Raw genomic sequence first — 22,764 nt, forward strand, 5'->3', positions numbered from 1 at the left:
TGATAGTGGAGATACTCCTGAATGTTGCTCTTAGACTATTTTATTAATGAATGTGTCACAAACAAATGCTTGATTGAACCAAAGTGTAAAAATTGCATTAAGGTTAGGTAATTAATTTTCGTCAGTAGTGATGAATTGTGCTACTTCTGCCTGCAGTACGTGTAAGCCATTTTCCAAGATAGATTGCCCACCTGATAATTATGCACCCAGAAAAAAAAACGAAATGTTCGCTCGAGGTGGCGGCCACGAAAATGAGCTGGCTTTTAATGACACATAAAAAAAGCTGTGTAGCCTGTGGGGCCGGAGTTACTCATATTGTGTTAAGGGACTGACTGATGGAGTAAAGTCACACGACCAGACCCCAGAGACCACCCTCCCCCCTGTGATGGGCATTGATACAGCAGCGCCGGTAGGGGCGGGGCAGCACTGCAGCAGTGCGCTTCTCGAGCTGTCTCCGGTAATGTTCCATAGGATACACACGCCCCTCTCCGCCCCTGCCGCGAGACAGGTGGTCGGGCTGTATACCTCCATCCCCGAGCGCTCCCTCGTCGTATAAGAAAGGAAATATCCGTTGCCGGCGGGGAAGGATCGGTCGGCGCGAGCGCGTCCCCGATGGACTTCCAGCGTGTGACCTCCGCGATCACCGGGCGGACAGCCGAGGAGGGGGGCCACGAGCGGAACGCACGAGGAGATCCCCGCCGATCTACTACCCAATGTGTCCCAGCGAATTGCTCGAGCTGCTGTTCACGTGAGGGGGTCTAGCGACGGAGGAACGAGATGCACGAATAGAAAGTTGTCACGATTCTGGTGGGAATTCGTCATCCGAGAGGATCATTTCTGACTGTCCTCCGGTCCTGGAAGTTCCCTTGGGGGGGGGGTTTCATTATGGCCTCGGGCGCCGGTAAAGCCACACAGCCCCCCGGGCCCCCCTCCGCTCTTAACGGGACTGCGGCAGAGTTCCCGAACATCGAGCAGGAGCTGTACGACTACCAGATGCACAGCAAGATGTGCAAGAAGATCGCTCAGCTCACCAAGGTAGGACCCGCCGGTGACAGCGGGAGAGGCGCGCCGCCGCCGCCGCCGCCGGACGCGCGCCCGGCTGATTGGACGACTGCCGCTGCCACCTAGAAACATAGTAATGCCAGAGGGGGACGTGTAATTATCCTGTGAGATGGATAGACGGATATCTATTTAACAGTAAAAAATATAACGGAAACAAAGCGGCAAATAGATTTTGGGACGAGATAATTATCGTGTGTTGATGACTGAAAAACTATTTGTTCGTGACTCATTCAGACATTACCCATCACTGGTGGGAGCATTAGGCGGATGCTGCAGATCTTTAGCTACCTGAGAGCCAGACCCATTAGGGCAGGAATCAACAGCGGTGCTCATTTATCTATAATATGTGCCATGCACTGATTTATATAGACAGTAAAAAAATGTACAAGCTGAATGAACTGAATTGCACATACCACGGCACAGATTGCACGGATGCCAGAAGCCTCTTTGTCTGACCAAGAGACAAAAGGCATCACATGGAGCGATGAAACTGATATAAGCCTCCAAAGTGCACGTGGAGCTGTACTAATTATATAATAATCATAATATCATAGCAAACATGCTTTAACTGTCTCCAGCAGACAATGTCAAGCTGTGTGTCTGTCTTGTTTTGCATGCACCCACATCAATGTGCAGGCAGGGCTGCTTGGTAGCAGCAGCAGCGGCAGATTAGATTGGGTGAGATTAGATTCAACTTTATTATCATTATGCATCTATCCAGTGCAAGTGCAATAAACAGTAAATGCAGAATATACATTGTCTACAGTAAGTACAAGATTATTATTGACATGGTGTATTTGGGAACTACTATGGACCTAACTATGGACATATTTATAGTTGGGAGTCCTATGTATAGAATAATATGCAGATTTATAGTTAATGTACTTGTGTGAGAGGGGTCCTTGAAAATGTTTCCTGGGTATCCTCGCTAGCTGCAATGCCTTGTTTTCAGCGATAGTACAGTTCCCATACCAGATTCTTCTACTACTGGTGAGGATGCTCTCTATGGCACAGGATTAGACGTTCACCAGAGCACCTGAAGACATGGGGTTCTTCTTCAGTAAATTCGGGAAAAGGAGACACTGGTGAGCCTTCTTGATAAAGCTGGAGGTGTTAGTGGTCCTGGACAGGTCCTCTGGGGTGTGGGTCTCCAGGATCCTGATGTTGGAGACACGTTCCACATTCATCCCATGGACAGTCATGCATGGCCCGGTTCTCCCTCCTTAAGCCCACAATGAGCGCATTAGATTTGATGGAGTTATTATCAGCGCACCAAGCAGCCAGATGCTGCAGCTCCTCATTCCTCATGTAGGCTCTCGTTGTCCCTGATGGGGCCGATCACAGATGGAGTTGGAGCCATGTGCAGCAGTCATGGTTGAGGAGGGAAGGAGGAATGGGCTGAGTACGCAGCCCTGGGGTACACCCGTTTGGAGATTTGGCTGTGGCATAACAGGGGTGGATTTGGAGCACGCCGGCACAACTGCTTGGGGGGAGAGACCGGTTTAAAGTGTCTCTTTTAAAACTGAGCTTGTGTCCAGCGACCAGCAGCCTTGCTAGGGCCGCTCTGCCTTTTCATAGCCTCAGCGTGGCTGTGTGGGTCTTTTCCCTCTCAGTGCTCCACAGTCATGCTTGCAGAGGCAGGGCATGACCCATCGCTTGTTGAGCTATGACAGTTACTGATGACTGTGCACTTCCTCTCCTCCCTTATGGCTTCACCTCTGCGTAACCTATAGGTGCCTGTGTGCATCCAGTAGTGTGTTTGTGTGTGTGTGTGTGTGCTCATGCACACGCAAACAAACGCAGCGGAAGAAAGGTCAGCACTTGTGTCCACGCTTGTTAAAGAAATTTGTCATCCTTCCACTTCCAATGCCCCCCCCCCTACACACACACACACACACACTCCCCCCTTCCACTTTATTACTCATAATCAGACTTTCTTTCTCCTAAAACTTTGTCCAACCCGTTGACCAGAGTTACTAAACTCGAACGCCGGTGACGTATAAGATTCACTACATCTGATATTTAGTGTAGGCGTTCTAAGCTGTGGCACGCTCAGTGTGTGACACATAGTTTATCTGAGTGTTTTGGGACAGTGTGTGGAGCGGAGAGGAAGCGGGAAATGGGTCAGCTGAGGAACCATTATATATTTAATAGCCACTACTCTGTGCATGTGCATGGACAGAAGCTGGCGCACACACACACACACACACACACACACACACACACACACACACGCACACACACACACACACACACACACACACACACACACACACACACACACACACACACACACACACACACACACTTCCTGACATCTGCCCCTTCCTCCACACTTATGCTTGACTTGCGCAGCCCCTCTCTTCACCCACACCTCTCCCTCACAGTGAGGGTCTGCCCGGCCTGAATGGGTGACGCTAAAGATAAACCAGTGTCACGTTGGAGTGTGTTTACGGAGCAAACCAGTGGGTCAGTAGCTGACTGTATCAGACCAGCTGTTGTGTGTGTGCGTGTGCGTGTGCTCGCAAGGAATTGTTACTCACACACGGATAAATAGTAACCAATAAAAATGTGTCTTTTGTTCACGAGTATATATATATCCACACTTTTGATTGGCAGCTCTAATTCTGTCTTTGTGTTTTCCTGTACTTATCTAGCTTACACTGTCACAATGTTCCCTGCTTTGTAATCCAGCACACCCAGTACCCGCTTTGATATGTGTGTGTGTGTGTGTGTGTGTGTGTGGGAGGGAGGGCTGATTTAAGTGTGTGTGTGTGTGCGTGTGTGTGCGTGCGTGCGTGCGTGCGCGTGTGTGCGTGTGTGCTGCATGTCTCTTTTCCTAACCTCTCCTCTGTGCACCAACCATTTGCTCTACATCTCACTCCTGTTTCAACAGCGTAGTTTCAGCTCTGCTTTACGCTGCAGACAGAATATTAATTTCATGCTTTGCTGACTGTGAAGTTATTGTCAATAAGCACAGGCACTGGCTGGTGAGGCTACATGAATAACATTATCGACTGACAGGATCAATATGGGCATCTTGAGACAGGATTTAGAGTAGCAAGAGGCTCCCGCCTGATCTCGGGCCACGCTGTCATGCCAAGCTTCACAGGAATTTACACAAAGCTGAATTAAATGTGTCGCCCCCTTTAATCATTATTATTACTACTGTACAATAAAATCTAAAAGGTTGCAGGTGGTTTACTACCATTTCTAAGTGCTCTAAATTCTCACTACTCCTAGAATTACTTTTTAATTGTAATTCTGTGGAGGAAGATGCGCCCCTTAGTGTAAACCTTAATGCTATAGTGATTAGATTTTAGACAATAATGCCTTATTGCAACAGTCGTCAACAGTCTTTTCTTTCAAAAGGAAACATTCCATGCATAAAGGCGGGCTAATAGAAATGCACCTCAGCACAACCAGCAAATGCCTGCAGGCAGTCTCCAAAGTCCTGGAAGAGTATTAGAGGAGTGTGGAAGTGGCAGCAGTATTTATTTCCATTATTTATGAGGGTCCATATGGATCACTGTTCACTTAAATCCAAGTATTTATATGTTACAGCTTTTTTATAACTGAACTAACCTGGTTACATCTTTATCTGTGTTGCTACTGTATATTCCTGGCCTCACGTCCATGCTCCCACCTTCAAACCAGCCAAGGACAAGAGCCAAGAGCGACACACACACCTCCCTCAGAGCCTGTCCTCAATTCAGAGTCCCCCACGCTCCTTGAGGCACGAGTCATAGTTTGTGAGCCAAAGTTCATGCACTATGACGCAGCCGAACAGTCACTGAGACATACATGTACAGTAGTGTCTGCGCAGAGCGAGGTGGGTTTCTGAACAGGATGCAATGAAATGCCACCTCCAAGATGCTGTGTTATGGGAAATGTATTGGCGGTTAATGTAAATTGACAGCGTGTGCGTGTGTGTGTGTGTGTGTGTGTGTGTGTGTGTGTCTGAGGGTGCTGACATGCCGACACACACGTATCCATCAGAGCAGACAGAGAGGCGTCTCTGTAAAATATGAGCCCATGTGTCCCCTCCACACCCCCACGCACGTGCGCACTCACACACACACACACGCACCTCTGAAAGTGTGCAAGTGAGCCGTCAGGGTCAGTCGAAGCAGATGATGACACTATAGACGCGGTGGCGGGCTTAAACTGAATAGTAGGGGGAGAAACGGGCTATATTTTATGTGTTAGTCATAGTCTAAATGAAGAGGAGGGAGCAGCTCCTCGTGTGCAGGCCGACAGGAGCAACGCTGCACAAACCTGCAGCGGCTGAACTATATTGACTCGCTGCTATTTGGTTACAGTGGATACTCACAGTCTGGTGCTGTTTAAATAGTTTCTGTGTCAGTCTGTATCTCTGTAATGCTGTATTTGTCGTCATGAAGCTACCGACTAAAAATGTGAACTATTGTCAGTGTTAGTTACCTTTGAAAAACCATTTATGCTTTTAGTTACTAGAAATGTAAAGTATTAAACGCATTCGAGGAAGAAGGGACCTAAATGATTTCTACGTAAACAGGGAGAAACTCTATTACTGCAATTAAATTAAACATAACAATGACTCAGTTACTTTACAATCCCAGGTTTTCCAACAACTGTGACAAACATCAATAATGTCCCCAACAGCCTTACGTTTGATACATCCCCGCATATACCAGACGTAGAAACGCTCTCATTGTGTCTGTCGCTGATGATCTCCAGGTGATTTATTCTCTGAACATGAGGAATGAGGAGCAGGAGGCGGCCCTGCAGGCCTTGAGCCACGCTCATCACCAGGAGCTGCACCGCATCCTGATGGAGACGTGTCAGGAGGGGGAGGGCTCGGCGCTGAGGACGCGGCTCCTGGAGCTGCAGGACTCTCTGGACGAGCAGCAGCGCGTCGGCGCCCAGGTGCGTGCGCTCCTAAGCCTCCGATCGCGGGATGAGCCGCGTCCTACAGTTCCCACACTGGATTCCTTTTCCCGGTCTTAATGCACCTAATGTCTAATTTACACGCTTTGGGCTCCACTACAACATCAACATCAATCATAAATACCCACATGACTTTCTTATGAGCTGTTTGGATGCATGTCTGGCCGTGCTTATCTGCCTAATTCAGCGTCTGCCTCATGTTTGTGTTTACAATTAATTCAAAGATGACATACAGTTTGGACTCATTTTTTGTATTCACAGTCCACACTGCTGACACCATGGCAGAGCTAAATGTCTAACACCAGGGATGTAAACTGTACATTCATGTCTGTGCCTTCAGGTGCAGGCAGACTTTGAGATTTTTCGCATCCAGGCGGAGGAAAGAGAGCGTGAAACGGAGGCAGAGCTGAGGAAGGAGTTCGAGGAGAGGCTCCAGGCTGCAGAGGAGGAGCTTCAGGAGGCCAAGGCCCAGATCAGCGATGCCCAGAAGGAGAACCTGGAGCTGAGCGAAGAACTGGAGAAGGCAGAGCGGCAGATCCAGGAGCTGGATACCAAATGTGGAGAGCTGCAAAAAGCTGCCGACGAGGAGAAGAAGAGGAACGAGGAGCGACAACGAGAGGATGGGGAGAAAAATAAACAGGAGCAGGAGAGGCGAACGGAGGACTGTGAAGACCTGGACAGGGTGGGAGTCCTCTTAGAGGAGGTGAAGGCGCTGAAGGAGCAGAGGGATCAGGCGGAGGAAGAAAAGAGGCGAGCGGTGGCAGACGAGCGGGGGCGTTGGGAGCAAAGGATGAATGAGGAGAAGGAGGAAATGAGGAAGAAGATGGAGGCCGAATGGAGGGAGGAGCGGCAGAAGCGGGAGGAGAGGGAGGAGGAGGAGAAGAAAGGAATGCACAGCGCGCTCAGAGAAAGAGTGAAGAGGGCTGAGGCCGAGGTGGAAAGTCACCTGGAGCGGCTGGCGGAAAGCAAGAGGAACACAGTCAAGCTGCAGGAGCGGATACAGGTACGCGCGCACCATTTCCCTCACGCTAAACCCAGAACCTGAAGCTGCGAAGCAGGGAGGTCAAAGGAGGCCGAAGTGTTGCAGCCCGCTGTCTCTGCTGCGCACAGCTAATGAGCGCGGTGATGGGAAAGGTGGGGGGGGGGGGGGGTCGCAGCTTGTCTAACCACTGGCTGCCCTCCCTGAGTGCCAGCTATCTGCTAATGAGTAGTTTGAGCAGGATGGATCCGCTGCACCACCACCATTACCGCCTCACACAAGAGCATTAAGCTGCCCTGCGAGGGCCGGCAGAGAGCTGACATAAGCCCTCGCAGCAGACCATTAAAAGCACACAGCTGGGCCAGATCGCTGCCTGACTCACCAGATTTCAGCCTTCTTTATTTATTTATTTTACGGTAACTGGGCCCGTTCTCCATCTTTCTCCCCATCTGTTGTTTTGTTTTTTTTTTTTTTTTTAACCTCCCTCTTGTGGTTTTCTGCTCCGGGTCTCCCTCAAGGACCTGGAGGAGGAGCTGGAGCTGGACCGGAGGTGTGTGTCGGAGGCCGAGGGCGTAGCTAAGCGGGCGGAGGAGGAGCTGGCGGTCGCCAAGGAGCGGCTCCTGCTGCAGGAGGACGAGCTGCAGAGCAGAGCAGGTAGCCGCTCGCGCTCTGGGTCGACGCTGGCCCGCTTCAGCAGCACTCATTCAGTGCATTTTCATTTTTCATTCTGACTTAGTGTTAATTACATTGTTGGCCTTGTGCCGTGATAACAGAATATGCAACAAATGCACATTATTCAAGCTCCGTAGTTTCACTAACTTGTCTTCCAATATTGGTTGGCTTCCCTAATGCATAACCAGTCAGTGTGTGTGTGTGTGTGTGTGTGTGTGTGTGTGTGTGTGTGTGTGTTAGAAGAACTGCTGAACCGCGGCGGCTGTGAGGTGTGTGTGTGCACTGAGGTGGAGGAGCTGAGGAGCCAGGTGAGCCGTCTGCAGAGCAGGAACAGGGAGCTGGAGCTTCAGAGCAGTGGCAGGAACAGTGACCACGCGCGGCAAATACGGCAGGTAATGCACCCGGACCCAGACGCGTGCACGCGAAGGCGGCCGCCGTGCGCTGACCCGCTCTGCTGTGCGCCCCCAGCACGCCGAGGCCCTGTCCAGCCTGCGTTCAGAGATGGTGAGAGCCCAGACTGAGGAGCTGCGTCGCATCCAGAAGCACGCGGACGACGAGAGAGACAAGCTACAGGCGGCGATCGAGAGGGAGCGGGAGAACGTCCGCAAGGAGAGGGAGCAGGAGCGGGAGCAGCTGGAGAAGGACCGAGGCAGGCTGCACAGGGAGCGGGAGGAGGAGAGGGAGGCGACGCACAAGGAGGTGGAGGAGGTCAAAGAGCGGCTGCGGAGGGAAAAAGAGGAGGAGGTGGAGCGGCTGCGCAAGGAGCTGGAGGTGGAGCGGGTCCGCGTCCGCGCCCAGCTGGACAAGAACATCGAGGCGGAGCGGGCCAACGTGCAGCAGAAGCTGGAGGAGGAGAAGAGGAGGCTGGTGGAGAAGGCGGAGGAGGACAGGAAGCGGCTGAAGGAGCAGGTGCGCAAGGCCATAGAGGAGGTGATGAGGAGGCACGCGGCGGAGCTCCACAGCGTCCAGGAGGCCCTGAGCTCCGAGAAGAGGACCAACCACGAGGTCGGCGTCCGCCCGCGCGCCGCAGGGGCTCGTTTCGGGGCGGGAGGGCGGGACCTGGAACAAAGGAGGGCGCCGCTTTTCGCCGTGGTGTGTGTCGGAATTTTAAAAATAGCTCAGCTGTGGCAGAGTTTTGATCAAATTGCTGCGGATACAAGGACGAGCCACAGTGAGAAGATTGTCTTTTTATCCCGTTACCAGTCTGTGTAATGCACCAACTGGGTGCATGTTCATATTATACGAATCAAAATAGGTATTTAAAGCCACAAAGTTAGAATCCCTAAACGATTTTTCCCATCTACCATCCTGATAAACGTGGTGCAACACACTGAGGAGGGTGTCCATGCTGAAGCTGGAAACCTCGTCTAAAAGAGCAGGGACATAAAGAGAGATGTTATCCCATAATTGCCCCTGAGCCTTCTTAGAATGTGCACTTCAGTGTGACTAATTATTAATTAGGCTTAGTAATAAGAATATGACAGTAATAAGTGCCAAAGTGATGATAAAGTGTTAAGGTAATTATGGTTTTGACGAGAATGGATGTTCTTGGAAGGTCTGTGCGCGTTTAGAAGGGGAGAGGAGAACGGGCGAGGAGCTACGCAGCAGTCTGGAAAGAGAGAAGGAGGAGCTGAGGGCCAAGCTAAAAGATGCTACGAAGGAGGTCAGTTCCTTCATGTCATATTGGGGGGGTTCATTATTGTCCTCAGAGCGAAGGCGACTGGCGAAGTCTCTGTTTTTTAGATCTGCAGGTTGGAGTCCGTGATCCAACAGCAGGACCGCAAAGACAAGGCGGCGCCCGACGCCGCGGCCGCGTGCGGCCCGCAGTGCTCTCACCTGGAGGAGGAGCTCCACCAGACCCGAGGTCAGCTGACGCGGCTTCAGGAGGAGGCGGACAGGCAGCGGGACAAGCAGCACAGGGAGCTGGCGGCCCTGCGGGCGGACAAGCATCGGCTGGAGGACAAGGTCCTGGAGCAGAGCCGGCTGAACGCAGAGAGGAGCCTGCTGGAGCAGAGCCAGCGGCACACGGAGGACCGCATCAGGTAGCGGAGCGCACACAGGAGCACTCACCTGCACCCAGAGTACAGTCCTGGTCCTGCTGGTGATCTCCCAAATCAGGTCACAGCCTGTGTTTCCTTCTGCTCAAAGAAGCCTCACATCACCCTGGTATCAAAATGCAATGATACTTATTTATTATAAATTATATATATATATTCTGATTTGTGCAATGCTTTCACCCAGTTTTTATGACAGAAATCTAAAAAAAACAGGTCATTTCATTCAGGTTGCCTGACACGTAAATAAATAGTAACCTTTCATGTAGGTTCGAGCCGAGCCTATTCACACTGCGATGTTTGCCTGCAGGGCAGAGTGCGAGGATCGTCTCAGAGCGGAGTTCAGGATAGAGATGAACGCCGCCGTCGCCGAGAGCGAGCAGCGGTGGCAGAGCCGGGAGCAGGAGCTGCAGACGCAGGTGTCTGAGCTGCAGGGTCAGGTGGACGAGCTGCAGTCCCAGGTGAGCGTCCGCGACCCTCGGCGCGTCTCAGCTGTTGTTCCGTCGCACCTCCAGAAAACTGTCCAAGCGACAGCGAGGCCACGGGACTTCGATGAACGCGCCCGCGTCATTTCATGGGAACGTGGTGGTTTAAATCAAAAGGCAGGATGTCGCAGCCTCATCTGCATTTTAGTGTTAGACGCTTCTTTTGTGTCTCCCCCAACTTTTGCCGACCTTAAGTTGCTGTTTTAATTAGTTCCCATAAGCCTGATTTGTGTCCACAATGAAGTCTTTGTTTAATTTGGTGAAAAGCCTTGGAGTCAGCACATTCTGAAACAAAAGCAACGTCTCCACATAATTCCACGCCTGCTGCAAATTCATCATCTCAGGATGACTGTGATGGCGCGCACACAGACACACAAACACACACACACACACACACACACACACACACACACACACACACACAGAGAATCTCTCACTGATGCAGGAGGAGACAAAGAAGGCGTGTCAGGAGGACGATTCCCATGGCAACCCTGAAATTGACAAGCTGAGGAAGGAGGTCCAGGAGACCAAAGAGATCAACAAGAAGCTGAGGGATCTGCTGCAGGTAGACGAGACACACGCGCTTTCATCACTTACACTGCACACAGTCTCCTTCATAGAATCTCTCTGTGATGAATTATTTAGCTGCCGTGGTGATAGCGCTGCAGTGGGGATACAACATTATGTCATTCTGTGAATGTGTGCCTTAAATATAGCACAGCCGCACGTTCGGAGGTTAGACGTGCAGCCGTTGTACATACGTCACCGCGTGTGTTGTTGTGCTGCAGGAGCCCCAGACCCAGAGCCAGTCATTAGCTGAGGAGAAACAGAGTCATGCCATGGCTCTGCAGGCACTGGAGAGACAGGCCAAGGAAGATCTGCTGTCTGAGAGGAACAGACTACAGACGCTGCACCACCTGGAGCTAGGTAACATGCACAGACACATGGGAATTAGCAAAGCACGCACACACACGCACACACACGCACGCACACGCGCACACACGCACGCACGCACGCGCGCACGCGCGCACACGCGCACACGCGCACACACGCACGCGCGCACACGCGCACACACAGACACACACACACACGCACACGGCGAGCCTTGGCACACAGACACACAGACACACACACACACACACACACACACGGCGAGCCTTGGCACACGCGCACGGACACACAGGCCGATATCCACATGGAGATTAGAAATTCAACACTGAAGTTCCTATTGCCATGGATACGCTTCACCATGGCAACAGCAGAAGGGTACCTGTAACTGTGAACCAAATTGATTTTGTTTTCTGTGTGCGCGCCGCTATCAGATAAGCAGCGCGCCGAGCTGACCCAGCAGTACACGGAGTGGAGCCGGCAGATGACCCAGAGACACATGCAGCAGATAGAAGACCTACAGGCACAGCTACAGGCACACACACAGATGATGGCCCTGCAACAGGTGAGACACACACACACACAGGCACACACACACAGGCACACATACATACACGCACGCATGCACACACACACACACACACACACACACACACACACACACACACACACACACACACACACACACACACACACACACACTGGTTGTAGATAGGGCAGATCATGCCTCCTGTAAGTTAGTTTTTCTACTGTCTTTCGATCATTTACTGACCACTTCTCTTTATTTATTCATGTGTGAAGGATTTGAAGCAGCAGAACCAGAATCAGGTGTTCGAGCGACAGCTAGATGAGAGTCGCTGTGCGATGCTGGAGCTGCAGAGGGAGAACACAACTCTGAAAAAGCAATTAAAGGAGAGGTAGAAAACCAAGAGCTGCAACTTCTGATTGTTACTCTAATGACAGCTCTTCTCAATAAAATGTCAAAAAATCTAAAAGGTTGCATGCAGAAAAAAAATGCTGATTTTTCTCTTTTACACTTTATGTTCTATCCACATTTCCTTCCCAGGTCGATACAGGAAAAACCTGAACCTGAAGAGAAAGAAGAAGAAAGTGCCGACATGAGGAAGAAGAGAGACGCACAGTTGGAGGAAGAAGCACAACGCCTGAAGGAGGAGGTCGAGAAACTGAGGGTGGAGATGGAGAAGCTGGAGGAGTCACAGAAACACTGGGAGGAGAGGAAAGAGGAGGACATAAAGGAAGAGGAGATGGACGAGGAGAAGAGGAAGGAACGCGAGGAGGAGAAGCGGAGGGAGGAGGTGGAGGAGATCAGGAGGGAGCACAAGAGGGAGATGCAGAATCTGGTGTCGGAGTACAGCAGCGCCCAGACGAACCTGCAGGCTCGAATAGTGGCCCTGGAGAACGAGTGAGTGGAGGACGGAGCACGGTGTATTTGGTTGAGGTGTGTTCCAGCACTGAGGCGTGTGTGTGTGTGTGTGTTGTGCGTGTGTGTGTGTGCGTGCGTGTGTGTGTGTGCATGCCCGTGTGTGTGTGTGTGTGTGTGCGTGTGTGTGCGTGCGTGTGCGTGCGTGTGTGTGCATGCCCGTGTGTGTGTGTGTGCGTGTGTGTGCATGCGTGTGTGCGTGCGTGTGTGTGCATGTGTGCGTGTGTGTGTGTGGTTCACCTGCAGACTGCGCGAACGCGAGGAGCGGTGCAGGAGGCGCGAGCCCCGATGCGACGACCTGCAGCTGGGGAGGCTCCAGGAGAGGCTGACGGAGAGAGACCAGCTCATCAAACGATTGGTGGTGAGAGCACACAGAGCCCAGTGGTCAGCTGTTCACGCGAGGTTGGTCCCCGTCAGGAAAACAGCCAGGGATACGATCGCTTTCATAGCTTTAAAATAGAAGGAGAAGAATGTAGACATGGTGCAAGGCCAACTTCTGGAGCCAATAAACAGTAACTGGACGTAAAACTGACCGTGAAGGTAATTCACCGCTCAAACCAAATCAGGCTGGAACCGTGGCTCCATTAATCATCTGTGGTTCGTACGTGTAGGAGGAAATGACAGTTCTTAAATCGTCCTCTGTCAGAGTGTTGCGTTCGCCATCTGTGCAGCATGAGGCAGCTCAGCGCACAAGTGCAACCCCTCCAGATACGACTCTGACACAACAGCAACCGTGAAAAAGTCCTTCCTCGTCCTCCTTCCCCACAGGAAGAGAGGCATCAGCTGCAGCTCCACCCTCCTGTTGCCGGGGACAACAGCACCCTCAGGCTCCGCGACAGCAAGTCCCGCCCCGGGAGCGTCACGCCAACCATGAGGGTGAGCGTGTGTGTGTGTGTGTGTGTGTGTGTGTGTGTGTGTGTGTGTCCGCCGTATGCGTTCATCAAAACAAGACTCCTTCCAGCCAGAAGGGTCCGCTGGGCTGAGGCCAACCTCGGCTTCCGCAGCATGAATCAGTAGAACGTTCGAGCTCAGACTGTCATTCGCCGCCTTTGTTTACAGAGTATTAGCGCAGTACAGGCTGTGACAGAGCTCCCAGGGTCTGACCTGCCACATCATGTAACACAACTCCTATACCATCTGTAACATGTGGCTCTGCTCTCCCACAGAAGCGCGGGGAGTCGCCCCCGCGCGTCACCAGCATTCCCGGCGGCGGCAGCAGCGGCGGCAGCTACGACAGGAGCGTCTTCCTGCCCCACTCCTCGTCATCCTCCTCTTCCTCCTCCTCCGTCCAGCAGCACTCCTCCTCCACCCTCCCCCACCAGTCCTCCTCCCATCCTCAGGCCGCCCCGCACTACTCCACCTCCTCCCTTCCGCACAAGCACACGTCCCTCTCCCTCGGCCAGCATTCCTCCCCCTCCCTCCCCCGCCCCGCCCGGGCCCGGACGTCCTGCATCCCCCCGACCCCCGCGCCCACTGCCCCGCTGCCCGTCTGCCCGTCGGCGCAGACGGGAATCCGATACGTGTACCCCTCCTGCCAGGAGCCCCATGCACATCTACAGGCCCAGTCAATCAGGTGTGGAGTCCACACACATACAGATTCAAGACATAAAAGCAAACTAAGTTTGATTAATATGTAACTAGAACAGTTTTCTTCTAGACCAAATGTTTTCTATTTATGTTGTTGCCTTGTCCTGTTTAAATATAAATGGATGTTAGACTTTATTGAGTCTGTTCACTAATGAGGCTGCTGTGATGGACCATTTAAAGCACTGGTTCGGATCAGAGATTAGAAAAACGTTTGTGCCATTGTATCTCATTTCTTCCCAGTTCTTACATCAACAACCAGTAACTCCCTAACTTTTCCTTCGGTGGTTCTTCTCTGTGTTCTGCAGGGGTCCATTCCTGGAGCCAAGGGGGACAGAGGGCCTGAAGCAGGAGTGGTTCACCAAATACTTCTCCTTTTGAGCACAAGCGCATTACGCAGCAGCTGCAAGTGCATCTCTTCATACATGTCATTGCTTCTTCTACATCTGTTTGCTCGGACACACACACACACACACACACACACACACACACACACACACACACACACACACACACACACACACACACACACACACACACACACACACACACACACACACACACACACACACACACACACACACACACACACACACACACACACACACACACACACACACACACACACACACACACACACACACACACACAGACGTATGGGCTCATCACCAGCAAGGCCACCTCGAACATTGCCTCAAAGCTCAACCAAAAAGTGCTTCTCAGACACATGCCTGACCTCTTCTCAGCCGGATCTTGTTTGTATAGTTTGGAATGTCTCCATATCTTCTTTTATTTATACCAGTCTTCCTTTTTTGAAACCCAAACGTTTGCTCTGATCTCATCCCACGGTTTCTTGCAGGCATATGTGCATTTGTTGAGTCTCGTCATGTGTCTCCTGGGTTATGGAAGCATTCGACATGTTCAATCAAGATCCTCGTCAGAACAGACACACACGTCTCACCATACCAAAATTAAGCTTCTCTCAATGCAAAAATGTATAATAATTTTAATGAACAAATTGAATAAAATATTTTGTTTTTGTACATGGCTCGTGTTTGTATGTGTACTGGTGTAGCTAAAAACAACTATAAAAACACTAACAACTCAACAACTATAAAAACACTAACATTGCACCTGATTTAGAAGAGAAAGTGGATCAGTAAGTGCCTTCAAACTTTATGTGGCCTGTGCCACTACTGAAACATGGGGCAGTGTTGCAGCACCTCGGTGGCAGAGCTGTACTGGAGGACGCCGTCATAGAAGCCAGTGAGCTCCTCCCGTAGCACCTTGGCCCCCCTCCCTCGTGTGCCCCGGTACTTCATGCAAAGCAGCTTGGAGCACAGGTAGTGCAGCCACAGCACGTTGGTGTGTGGGTGATAGTCACTCCAGTTGTTTCTGAGATAAAGAGGAGAGGACCAACAAATAAATAGGTTTTCATGGTATTTAAGATAATTGTTTAACACTTAATGAATATTAACACACATAATATGTATATCCATTTTAGGACATGAATAAACAAAAGGTGTGTGTGTGTGTGTGTGTGTGTGTGTGTACTTGTACTTTTCCTACTAAAGTGAGGAAATTTTGGTCAGTCCTCACTTCATTGAAGGCTTGTTTGGGGGTTAAGATGTGATTTTAGGGCTGGGGTTAGAATTGAGTTTTGGTTCAGATTAGAGCAAAGGTTAGACGTCTGCCTTTAGACGTGATGTTTAGGGTTAGGGGCTAAGGAAGGCATTATGTCAATGAAGGTCCTCACTTCGGTGTAAGTACATGTATATATATGTGTGTGTGTCAGCGTTAACATTTAAACTATATACAAACTCTTTGCTTTGACTTTCTGAATGTCTGTTGATTGACTCAGGTTAAAGTCAGATCAATAGAAAGTTCTACACCTCCTCTCTGTGATTTTAGGGAAGATTAGTGTGCTTTGTGTGACACCTTCACAGGACAGACACTCCAGTTACATGGCACCATGAGTGCTTCTAAATTAGTCATTGACACAAAAATGCACTGACCCATTCTCCTGTCTCATCAGTCTGTATATGTCAAACTGGTAATCTCCCTGGCCCATGAAAAGCTCCTCGTCCTTTGAGATGTCACAGGACACTGTCAGTTCATCTGTGCAGAAAAAAATATGCTTAGTAAACAATTTGTAAACTGGGTCAGTTATGTTGTACACAAAAGCGATATGACTGGCACAACAGAAAGCATAGGGGGGAAAAATGTCTGACCGATTTCCAGTCTAGAGAGAGAGTAGTCAATGATGCGGACCAGAACCCCTTTGGTTTCCAGGGAGTGGGTCATTCCCTTCAGGAGGAAGCTTCCCGTCTTCTGCTTGGTTGTTTTGACCAGTATATTCCCCCAGTGGAGGTCCCTACAGTAACCAGCACAGGGGCATAAAGTTACTGTTACCAGACACCCACAAACCATCCATCACACTGACGCCGCATACACACTAAATGCGTCACTGGCTTGCCTTAGCCCACAAGCTGGATCCTTCTCTGACACCATTCCCCACCTGGTGCAGCAGCTGAAGTCAAGCTCATTAAATTTAATATCTAGGTCTGAATCAAGATTTGTGCTATCTGGTTGTTTGGTGTAACCTAAACTCTTAACACAGTACATTTGAAACTGAAGCAGTTTATGTACATTTATATTCTCAGTAAAAATTCCCCACTGTGTAAAGGTTCAATCAATCGAAATTTTCTAGTAAACATGAACATAATTATCTCATGTTTTTAATTTACTAGAAAATTCCCATTTGCCATTGACCATGGGTCAATTTTAAGACTGCCACCTGACAAATTACATAGTCCCACCAACAGCTTGACACCAGTGAGCAAAAGGAAGTGACAACATGACAAAATGTGAAGCAAGTACAGAAACACAAATACACATATGGTATTTGTTATGGTTAAGTAGCCACAATACAGTGTGTATGCATGTGTATTCCACCTGTGCTCAAAGTGCAGCTCCTGCTCAGCAACAGCTAGGGCAGCAGTAACCTGATGGAGGATGCTCTTCGCCACACCCAAAGATGCCAGCTAGATGACACAAGAGAGGTTTGTATCAAAAATTGCATTTATTTGTCAATTGGATCAATTATGTTTTATTATATATCTTTTGGGAAAAAATGATACGATTCATTTGAGTTTTTAAAGGTTAGCATTTTCTCTGAACATCGCTGTTAAAAGTCTATGTTTATGCATGCTGTCCCTTCATTAGCTTCGCAGCTAGAGTAATTGGTGTATGCTTTTCTGGCTACAGTAGAGACACAATGAAAAACAGGAGGTAGAGCACTGACTGAAATGATGACCAGTAAACATATATAATGTCCTTACCTTTCCATTGCTGTTCTCCAGATCGACGCCTCCAAACTCAAACTCCAGGATGAGGAATATTTGATTTTTTTGAAAAAAATCTATGCCAAGAGTGACAATAGCATTAATTAAAGGAACAAAAGCACCAAAAGATTGTTTGTGTCATGTCTGAAAGTATACTATATGCATTTTGTTATTTTAGAATTATAACATTAATACAATAAGCAAATGTTAATAATCATAAAAGAAACCTTTCTGTTCTCCCACTGACCTGGCCTGTCATTCTCAGAACCTTTCTGTTGGTCGAATCTGTCCCAAGCATCTAGGAAATCTAGAGGGTAGCAGCCTTGGACACAGTGGAGGCTGCAGCAGAACCAGGCCCATTAAAATGCAAACTGGCTGAGACGCTGACACACAGGTAACATCAAAGGGAGGGCTTACTCATTGAGTCCAATGAAGCTGTGAGTCTGGTTGTGTTGCTTCTCCTTCAGGCTGCTCAGTTCCCTGTTAGGAAAACAGCGCTCTGTTTAGCTAAGTCTGAGCAGGTATCACATGAATCTAATTATTAGGAATAACATTTTTGCTGTGAAAATCTTTTCAAGGGGTGAATGCTAGTGACAGGCTTTTATTGTATCCCTTCAAGTGGAGCAGTGTGGCGTGCAGTTTCTGTAATTACTTTGAGATAATAATCTCATGCAGGATCTCTCCAAATGTCTTCTGATCCTCTCCATTCACCTTCTCACTGCCCTCTACTGGAATGATCTGGCACGACAAGAATCGCTGTTAATACCAGCCGTTACCATACGTATGTCAGCGCTACTCCACAACATTCTTTTATGGAAAAAAAACCCACATACTTTGAGAGCAACAGTGTCTCCTGAGGCATTGGTTGTGGAGAAGACTTCACCAAAGGTCCCTTCTCCTATCTTTACACACTTTTTCATCCGGTGAGGGAGAATACACTCCTCCCAGGGAAGGGCACGTGGCTGACCACACTCTGCATACACTTTCTCTGCATCCGAAAGGTCCTCACACACACTCTGTCAAAAAAGACAAGAACGACATCCATGCATTTCATTGGGATTTAAGATGTAACTTAATAAAGGCCAAAAGACCACCCATGGCCGCTAAAATAAAAAAAGGGCATTTATGTATAAATATTCTGAAATGCACATAAAGTACTGCAAGGCAAAGCTGCAAATACTACTGTGTTGTACCAGAGAATCGTTTCTATGCAGCTGTGACTGCAGGTGTTTGGGGAGCGGGGTCCGGAAGGGCGAGGTGAAGAGATCCCTGCTGAGATCTGCTAGAGCTTCCCTTCCAGGAGAGCCGGACGCTGCCACAGTCCTTGGCGTTAATAGCACTGGTGAGAGGTGAAAGACCAAGAGAGAATGAAAAACTTCAAATTCAGATGGCGAGCGTGGCTCAAAAAGCAAACTGCACTCAGTAAAGGAGCAGGTAACTGTACAAGTGTCTGTGTGTGCATTACCCATGCCTTTGCGGTGAATAGAGAGGGCGGCTTTAAGTCTGCTCCAGGTGTACGAACTTGGCGTCATGTCGGCCAAAACTGAGGAGAGGTTGAGCGCACTCGCCCTTACTGGGGTTGAGAATGACATAGCTGGTCCAAGCACCTGCACACATTGATATGTGCCTGCATGTAAAATCACCCTGACAAGTTAATGCATGACAGTCAATGGCTGCTTTTGTGTGTTTGCTCTCACCCGCTGCTGTTTGTGTTGAGAGATCAGGTCATTTAGGCTGCAGTCCAAAGCCTTAACATGATCAGGAGCTCTTTGACGCCCGGACACATGCAAGCTCGTGCTGCTTTTGTTTTTCCAGCGATTCACACTGAGGCCGCTCACACATGCTTTCCTTGTCGTCCCAGGCCGGTCTCTAGATGTGCTCCTCCTATTCCTCTCCTTACGGGCCAGAGACATTTTTCTTCTTGTTGGGAGTGTCCCCTCTGTGTTAGTGGAAATCTTATCATTTGAATGAGTCAATTGCCGTAATGAAGACACTTCATTACAGTGATTAGAGTCACTGACTGATTGGTTGTCACTGTCTGGGTCTGATACAGCTGTGGGTGATTTAGGTTTTCTGCCTGTAGTGTTCATTGTATCTCTTAACTCTGATAAAGTTAATCTCTGTACAGTAACAGCAAGTTTGTTACTCAGACAATTCACCTTCAGAGCTCTTGTGGACAATGGAACCTTTTTTGTTTCTAGGTCATTAGACTGGATTGCACCTACATTTACGAGATGTTTTGGTGTGTTGAGGTTATATGTGTGGTCATTTTCAGTCTCTGCATTAGGATCAGCAGATGCCCCATTAAAAGTCGAATGAGACTCATTCTGTTGTGTGAACTCTTTAAGTTGTTCATAATTCAGTTGAGACAACGCCAGTTTTTTCAGGCGTACTGTGACATTCTTAATGCAACATTTGTCCTTAATTACGTCAACATCCTCTGTTTGCATAGTGTTGCTGGTTGACTCGTGTGTGTTCTTTGTAATCTCAGCACTGCTGCTTATGTAGAAGACTGATTCATCAGAAACTACTGATGCCGAGTGCCTGACGAATTTACTTGTGGATGAGCACTCAGCTGACTGCTTACTGTCAGCTGAGGGTGAAACGTCAGAGCTTTGACTGTTATTTAAAGGTGCCTGTTCAGAATAATCAAAACTATTTACTGGCTGTAAATAATTACCGCGACTGTTGTCTGTCACAGATAAAAATGTATTAACTGATTCTACTGAAGACCGCTGAAGGTCAGCAGTTTGACTGCTGTCCACAGACACTGGATGTTCATTGTTTTGCAAGCTTTTAACAAAGTACTCATCTCCCAAACAGGATGAGTAGGTTGTTTGACTGCAAAGCTGAATCAGAGAGGAGATATCCAATTTCTCCAGCACCACTTTGCATTGCTCAGTCAAACACTTCTCCTTCAGAGTCTCGATCAGCCACTCTAACGCACCTGTTGTGTTCACAAAATTGCTGCTGCTGCTTTCCTTGTTAGAAGAAAGACGATTTAGGCATAATTCTTCACCACTCTTGGTCTGTGAATCTTTGCTGTGGTTTCTGTTGTCCTCACTTGTGTTAGAGGTCTTAGACTCCATGAAAAAATCACCAGAGGGCTCATTATGCTGATAGAGGGCCCTTTCTTTCTTACTAAGGTCCAAATGCTGCTTCTCATGAGAGAAGACCACAGTGGCTGGAACAGAACGTTGTGAGGCCACGGGACCTGGAGAATCCACGGGACCTGGAGAATCCACATCGTTTTGAAATGTGCTCAGGCTGTCAATGCAGATTACAGACATAGAAAGGGGCATAGAGGACATATCATTGATAGGAAAGGGTTTAAGGCGTGGATGTTTTCTGAGGGAGCCTGCTGAGGGTGTGGAGCAAAAAATGGGTTTCCTGGAGCAGGGTCTATTGCTGGGGTCTGATGACTCATTAAGGGATATCTCTTGAAGGGGATTGGTGGGTACACTGGAAGGTCCTGCAACATTCACTGAGTTCTCTGCACTGGACAAAATAAATGTTGAAGGTGCCTTGCTTCTTTTGATAGGTCGAAGATTCCTTTTGGCAGAAAAAGATCCAGAGGAAAAGTCATTTGAAGAGTTGAGCACACTGATTCTTTTCTTAGGGAGCTGGTGTTTGGTGGCAGCGCCACATCTGCGGCGGGTTACAAAATGGCACACAGAAGGAACACTGAAAACAAAACCAAACAGAGATGGTGGTTACAGTTGGATTTACATTCGAAAGCAGCCATAGATCAAACAACAATAGACAATTAATATCTGCCTATAGACGTGTTCTGATGATGCTCATGTGTAAACAGACCTGGTGGTCTTGCTTTGTTGAACCTGCTGATGATGAGTAGGAGAAGCCTTGCACGCGTTTTCCTCATCACTGCTCCTTTTTGTCCGGGCAGGACGAACAGCTCGATCCCTGACACTGGTCTTTTTCCGTCTAATTATAAAGTGATATTTAAACCAACAGGTGAGTAAATCAAAGTACTGAACTGGTGAGCTCTCAAAAAAGAAAACATTATAAAAAACTACAGTACTTATACTTAACACTATAAAAATACTTAAAATCACAGTAACTTTAAAAGTCACTGTTATGATAAAATATTTATCATTTTATATTTATTTAATGTAAAATACTTCTTAGTGAGATAACGACCTTGTGGTTTTGTTCTGCTGAGCGGGTGGTGAATATGCAAAAGGGGCGAATATGACGTTCTCTACATCAGGTTCTCTACCGCCGTCCTTCTCAGCAGAGCTGTTCTTCAGCTGTCGCGTGGCTTTTTTCTTCCTGGCAGGACGTGCCACTCTGTGACTGGCAACACTAGTCTTCCTTCTACGATATGAAAAGAAGAGCAATATGCGGAGCAGTTAGGGAATCGCACGTCACTTAAAAACGTCAATGAACGATACCTCATAAAGTTAAATCAAACATCTTCCAACGCAGTTTGTTTTGTTACCACAGTGACATTAATAATCGTATTGTAATTAGACTATTTAAGTTGATGTAGCTTATTAAAGATCCAACTGAGCTTATTGTCACCTTGTCTTCGTGGGTTTCGGAGGCTCAAACACGGAGCCGTCTGTGGAGCTCGAGCTATCAAAGAGCCGCTTTTGGTTTTCCGTCGAAATCCAGGCAGTCAGCTGCCGCTTTTGTTTACCGTACGTCTTGAGAAATAACGGCTTCACGTCCATGGTCAACTGCAGTGTATAGCGGCACCGACAACCCGAACCTGTCTGAGGAAGTCAGTGGAATCCGTCAAGTTTAGCTAAAGAAGCACGACAAAAGAACGGCAGTTGTACCGTTGAGAAGGCTATCGTTATACCGATGCCGTTACAACTAATTACCGCCTTAAACTAAACTTAAATGACACTGCTCAATAGCTGCGCAGCCCATTTACAGCGTAGATGGCATTATCTTGTAATTACTTGCGTCTCGCTTAGCATTTAGCAGTGTCGCCAGAACCCGCTTCTAGTTCAAAATGCGGAGCACCGACAATTCGTCAGCAACACGGAACCTGTGTTTAGCGCAGCGCCACCTAGTGTGTTGGAGTAATAACAGCACGGTGCGTTCCTTTCTGCAACACAATTTAATTATTGAGAATACACACAAAAAAACAGTATAATCGCGCTTTGGTTTAGTCTAAAAATGCAAAAACATAAAAACCTGCTGGAATGTTTCAATGTGACACTGAGGGTCATTTTTTCTATAATTGCCTTCTTTGTGCCCCACCCCAAAGGGTGTAATGAAAAGAGTAGTAAACAGGTGAAACCACAAGGTGTCATCGTCTTATTAGACTGTACTCTCCTTAAGCTTACGGCAA

The 22,764-nt window shown here is 48.6% G+C and overlaps 2 protein-coding genes across 7 annotated transcripts; one reads left to right on the forward strand and one right to left on the reverse strand.

Moving 5' to 3' along the window:
- The first annotated feature begins 422 nt into the window (after positions 1–422).
- On the forward strand, positions 423–15,137 carry fam184b (family with sequence similarity 184 member B). Of its 4 annotated transcripts, XR_008694933.1 has the most exons (19): positions 423–1,035; positions 5,782–5,970; positions 6,332–6,994; positions 7,489–7,624; positions 7,883–8,034; positions 8,111–8,647; positions 9,198–9,305; positions 9,386–9,684; positions 10,007–10,157; positions 10,627–10,746; positions 10,970–11,108; positions 11,504–11,634; positions 11,871–11,986; positions 12,136–12,492; positions 12,757–12,871; positions 13,279–13,386; positions 13,677–14,083; positions 14,403–14,552; positions 14,719–15,137. XR_008694933.1 is itself a non-coding variant. In XM_029152001.3 (18 exons), exons 1-18 carry the CDS (start codon positions 886–888, stop codon positions 14,473–14,475), a joined length of 3,951 nt encoding a protein of 1,316 aa, XP_029007834.1. In that variant the 5' UTR covers positions 423–885; the 3' UTR covers positions 14,476–14,689. The 4 variants fall into 4 exon arrangements, 3 of the variants coding, with proteins under 3 accessions (XP_029007834.1, XP_055365651.1, XP_055365649.1); XM_029152001.3 differs by lacking the exon at positions 14,719–15,137 and having other exon boundaries at positions 14,403–14,689; XM_055509676.1 differs by lacking the exon at positions 14,719–15,137 and having other exon boundaries at positions 13,680–14,083; positions 14,403–14,689.
- On the reverse strand, positions 15,084–22,466 carry haspin (histone H3 associated protein kinase). 3 transcript variants are annotated; one of them, XM_029152036.3, is made up of 16 exons: positions 21,984–22,457; positions 21,600–21,776; positions 21,255–21,383; positions 20,386–21,122; positions 19,136–19,377; positions 18,904–19,045; positions 18,632–18,777; positions 18,272–18,454; positions 18,091–18,176; positions 17,856–17,918; positions 17,686–17,777; positions 17,436–17,515; positions 17,050–17,138; positions 16,326–16,468; positions 16,110–16,212; positions 15,084–15,489 (listed from the first exon to the last, which is right to left on the reverse strand). In XM_029152036.3, the coding sequence occupies exons 1-16, from the start codon at positions 22,133–22,135 to the stop codon at positions 15,288–15,290; spliced, it is 2,766 nt and encodes a 921-aa protein (XP_029007869.1). In that variant the 5' UTR covers positions 22,136–22,457; the 3' UTR covers positions 15,084–15,287. The 3 variants fall into 3 exon arrangements, with proteins under 3 accessions (XP_029007869.1, XP_055365654.1, XP_040926934.1); XM_055509679.1 differs by having other exon boundaries at positions 18,910–19,045; positions 19,136–21,122; positions 21,984–22,466; XM_041071000.2 differs by having other exon boundaries at positions 19,136–21,122; positions 21,984–22,465.
- Positions 22,467–22,764: the final 298 nt, after the last annotated feature.

Source organism: Betta splendens, chromosome 1, assembly GCF_900634795.4.
Source record: "Betta splendens chromosome 1, fBetSpl5.4, whole genome shotgun sequence".
In the NCBI taxonomy this organism is placed as follows: domain Eukaryota; kingdom Metazoa; phylum Chordata; class Actinopteri; order Anabantiformes; family Osphronemidae; genus Betta; species Betta splendens.

Coding starts and splice junctions, on each gene's coding strand:
- haspin (XM_041071000.2), bottom strand. CDS start 22,135: ATGGACGTGAAGCCGTTATTTCTCAAGACGTACGGTAAACAAAAGCGG. Junction 18,778..18,903: donor TATTCACCGCAAAGGCATGG/GTAATGCACACA, acceptor ACCTCTCACCAG/TGCTATTAACGCCAAGGACT. Junction 17,919..18,090: donor CATGAGATTATTATCTCAAA/GTAATTACAGAA, acceptor TTTTCCTAACAG/GGAACTGAGCAGCCTGAAGG.
- fam184b (XM_029152001.3), top strand. CDS start 886: ATGGCCTCGGGCGCCGGTAAAGCCACACAGCCCCCCGGGCCCCCCTCC. Junction 7,625..7,882: donor CGAGCTGCAGAGCAGAGCAG/GTAGCCGCTCGC, acceptor TGTGTGTGTTAG/AAGAACTGCTGAACCGCGGC. Junction 10,747..10,969: donor AGCTGAGGGATCTGCTGCAG/GTAGACGAGACA, acceptor GTTGTGCTGCAG/GAGCCCCAGACCCAGAGCCA.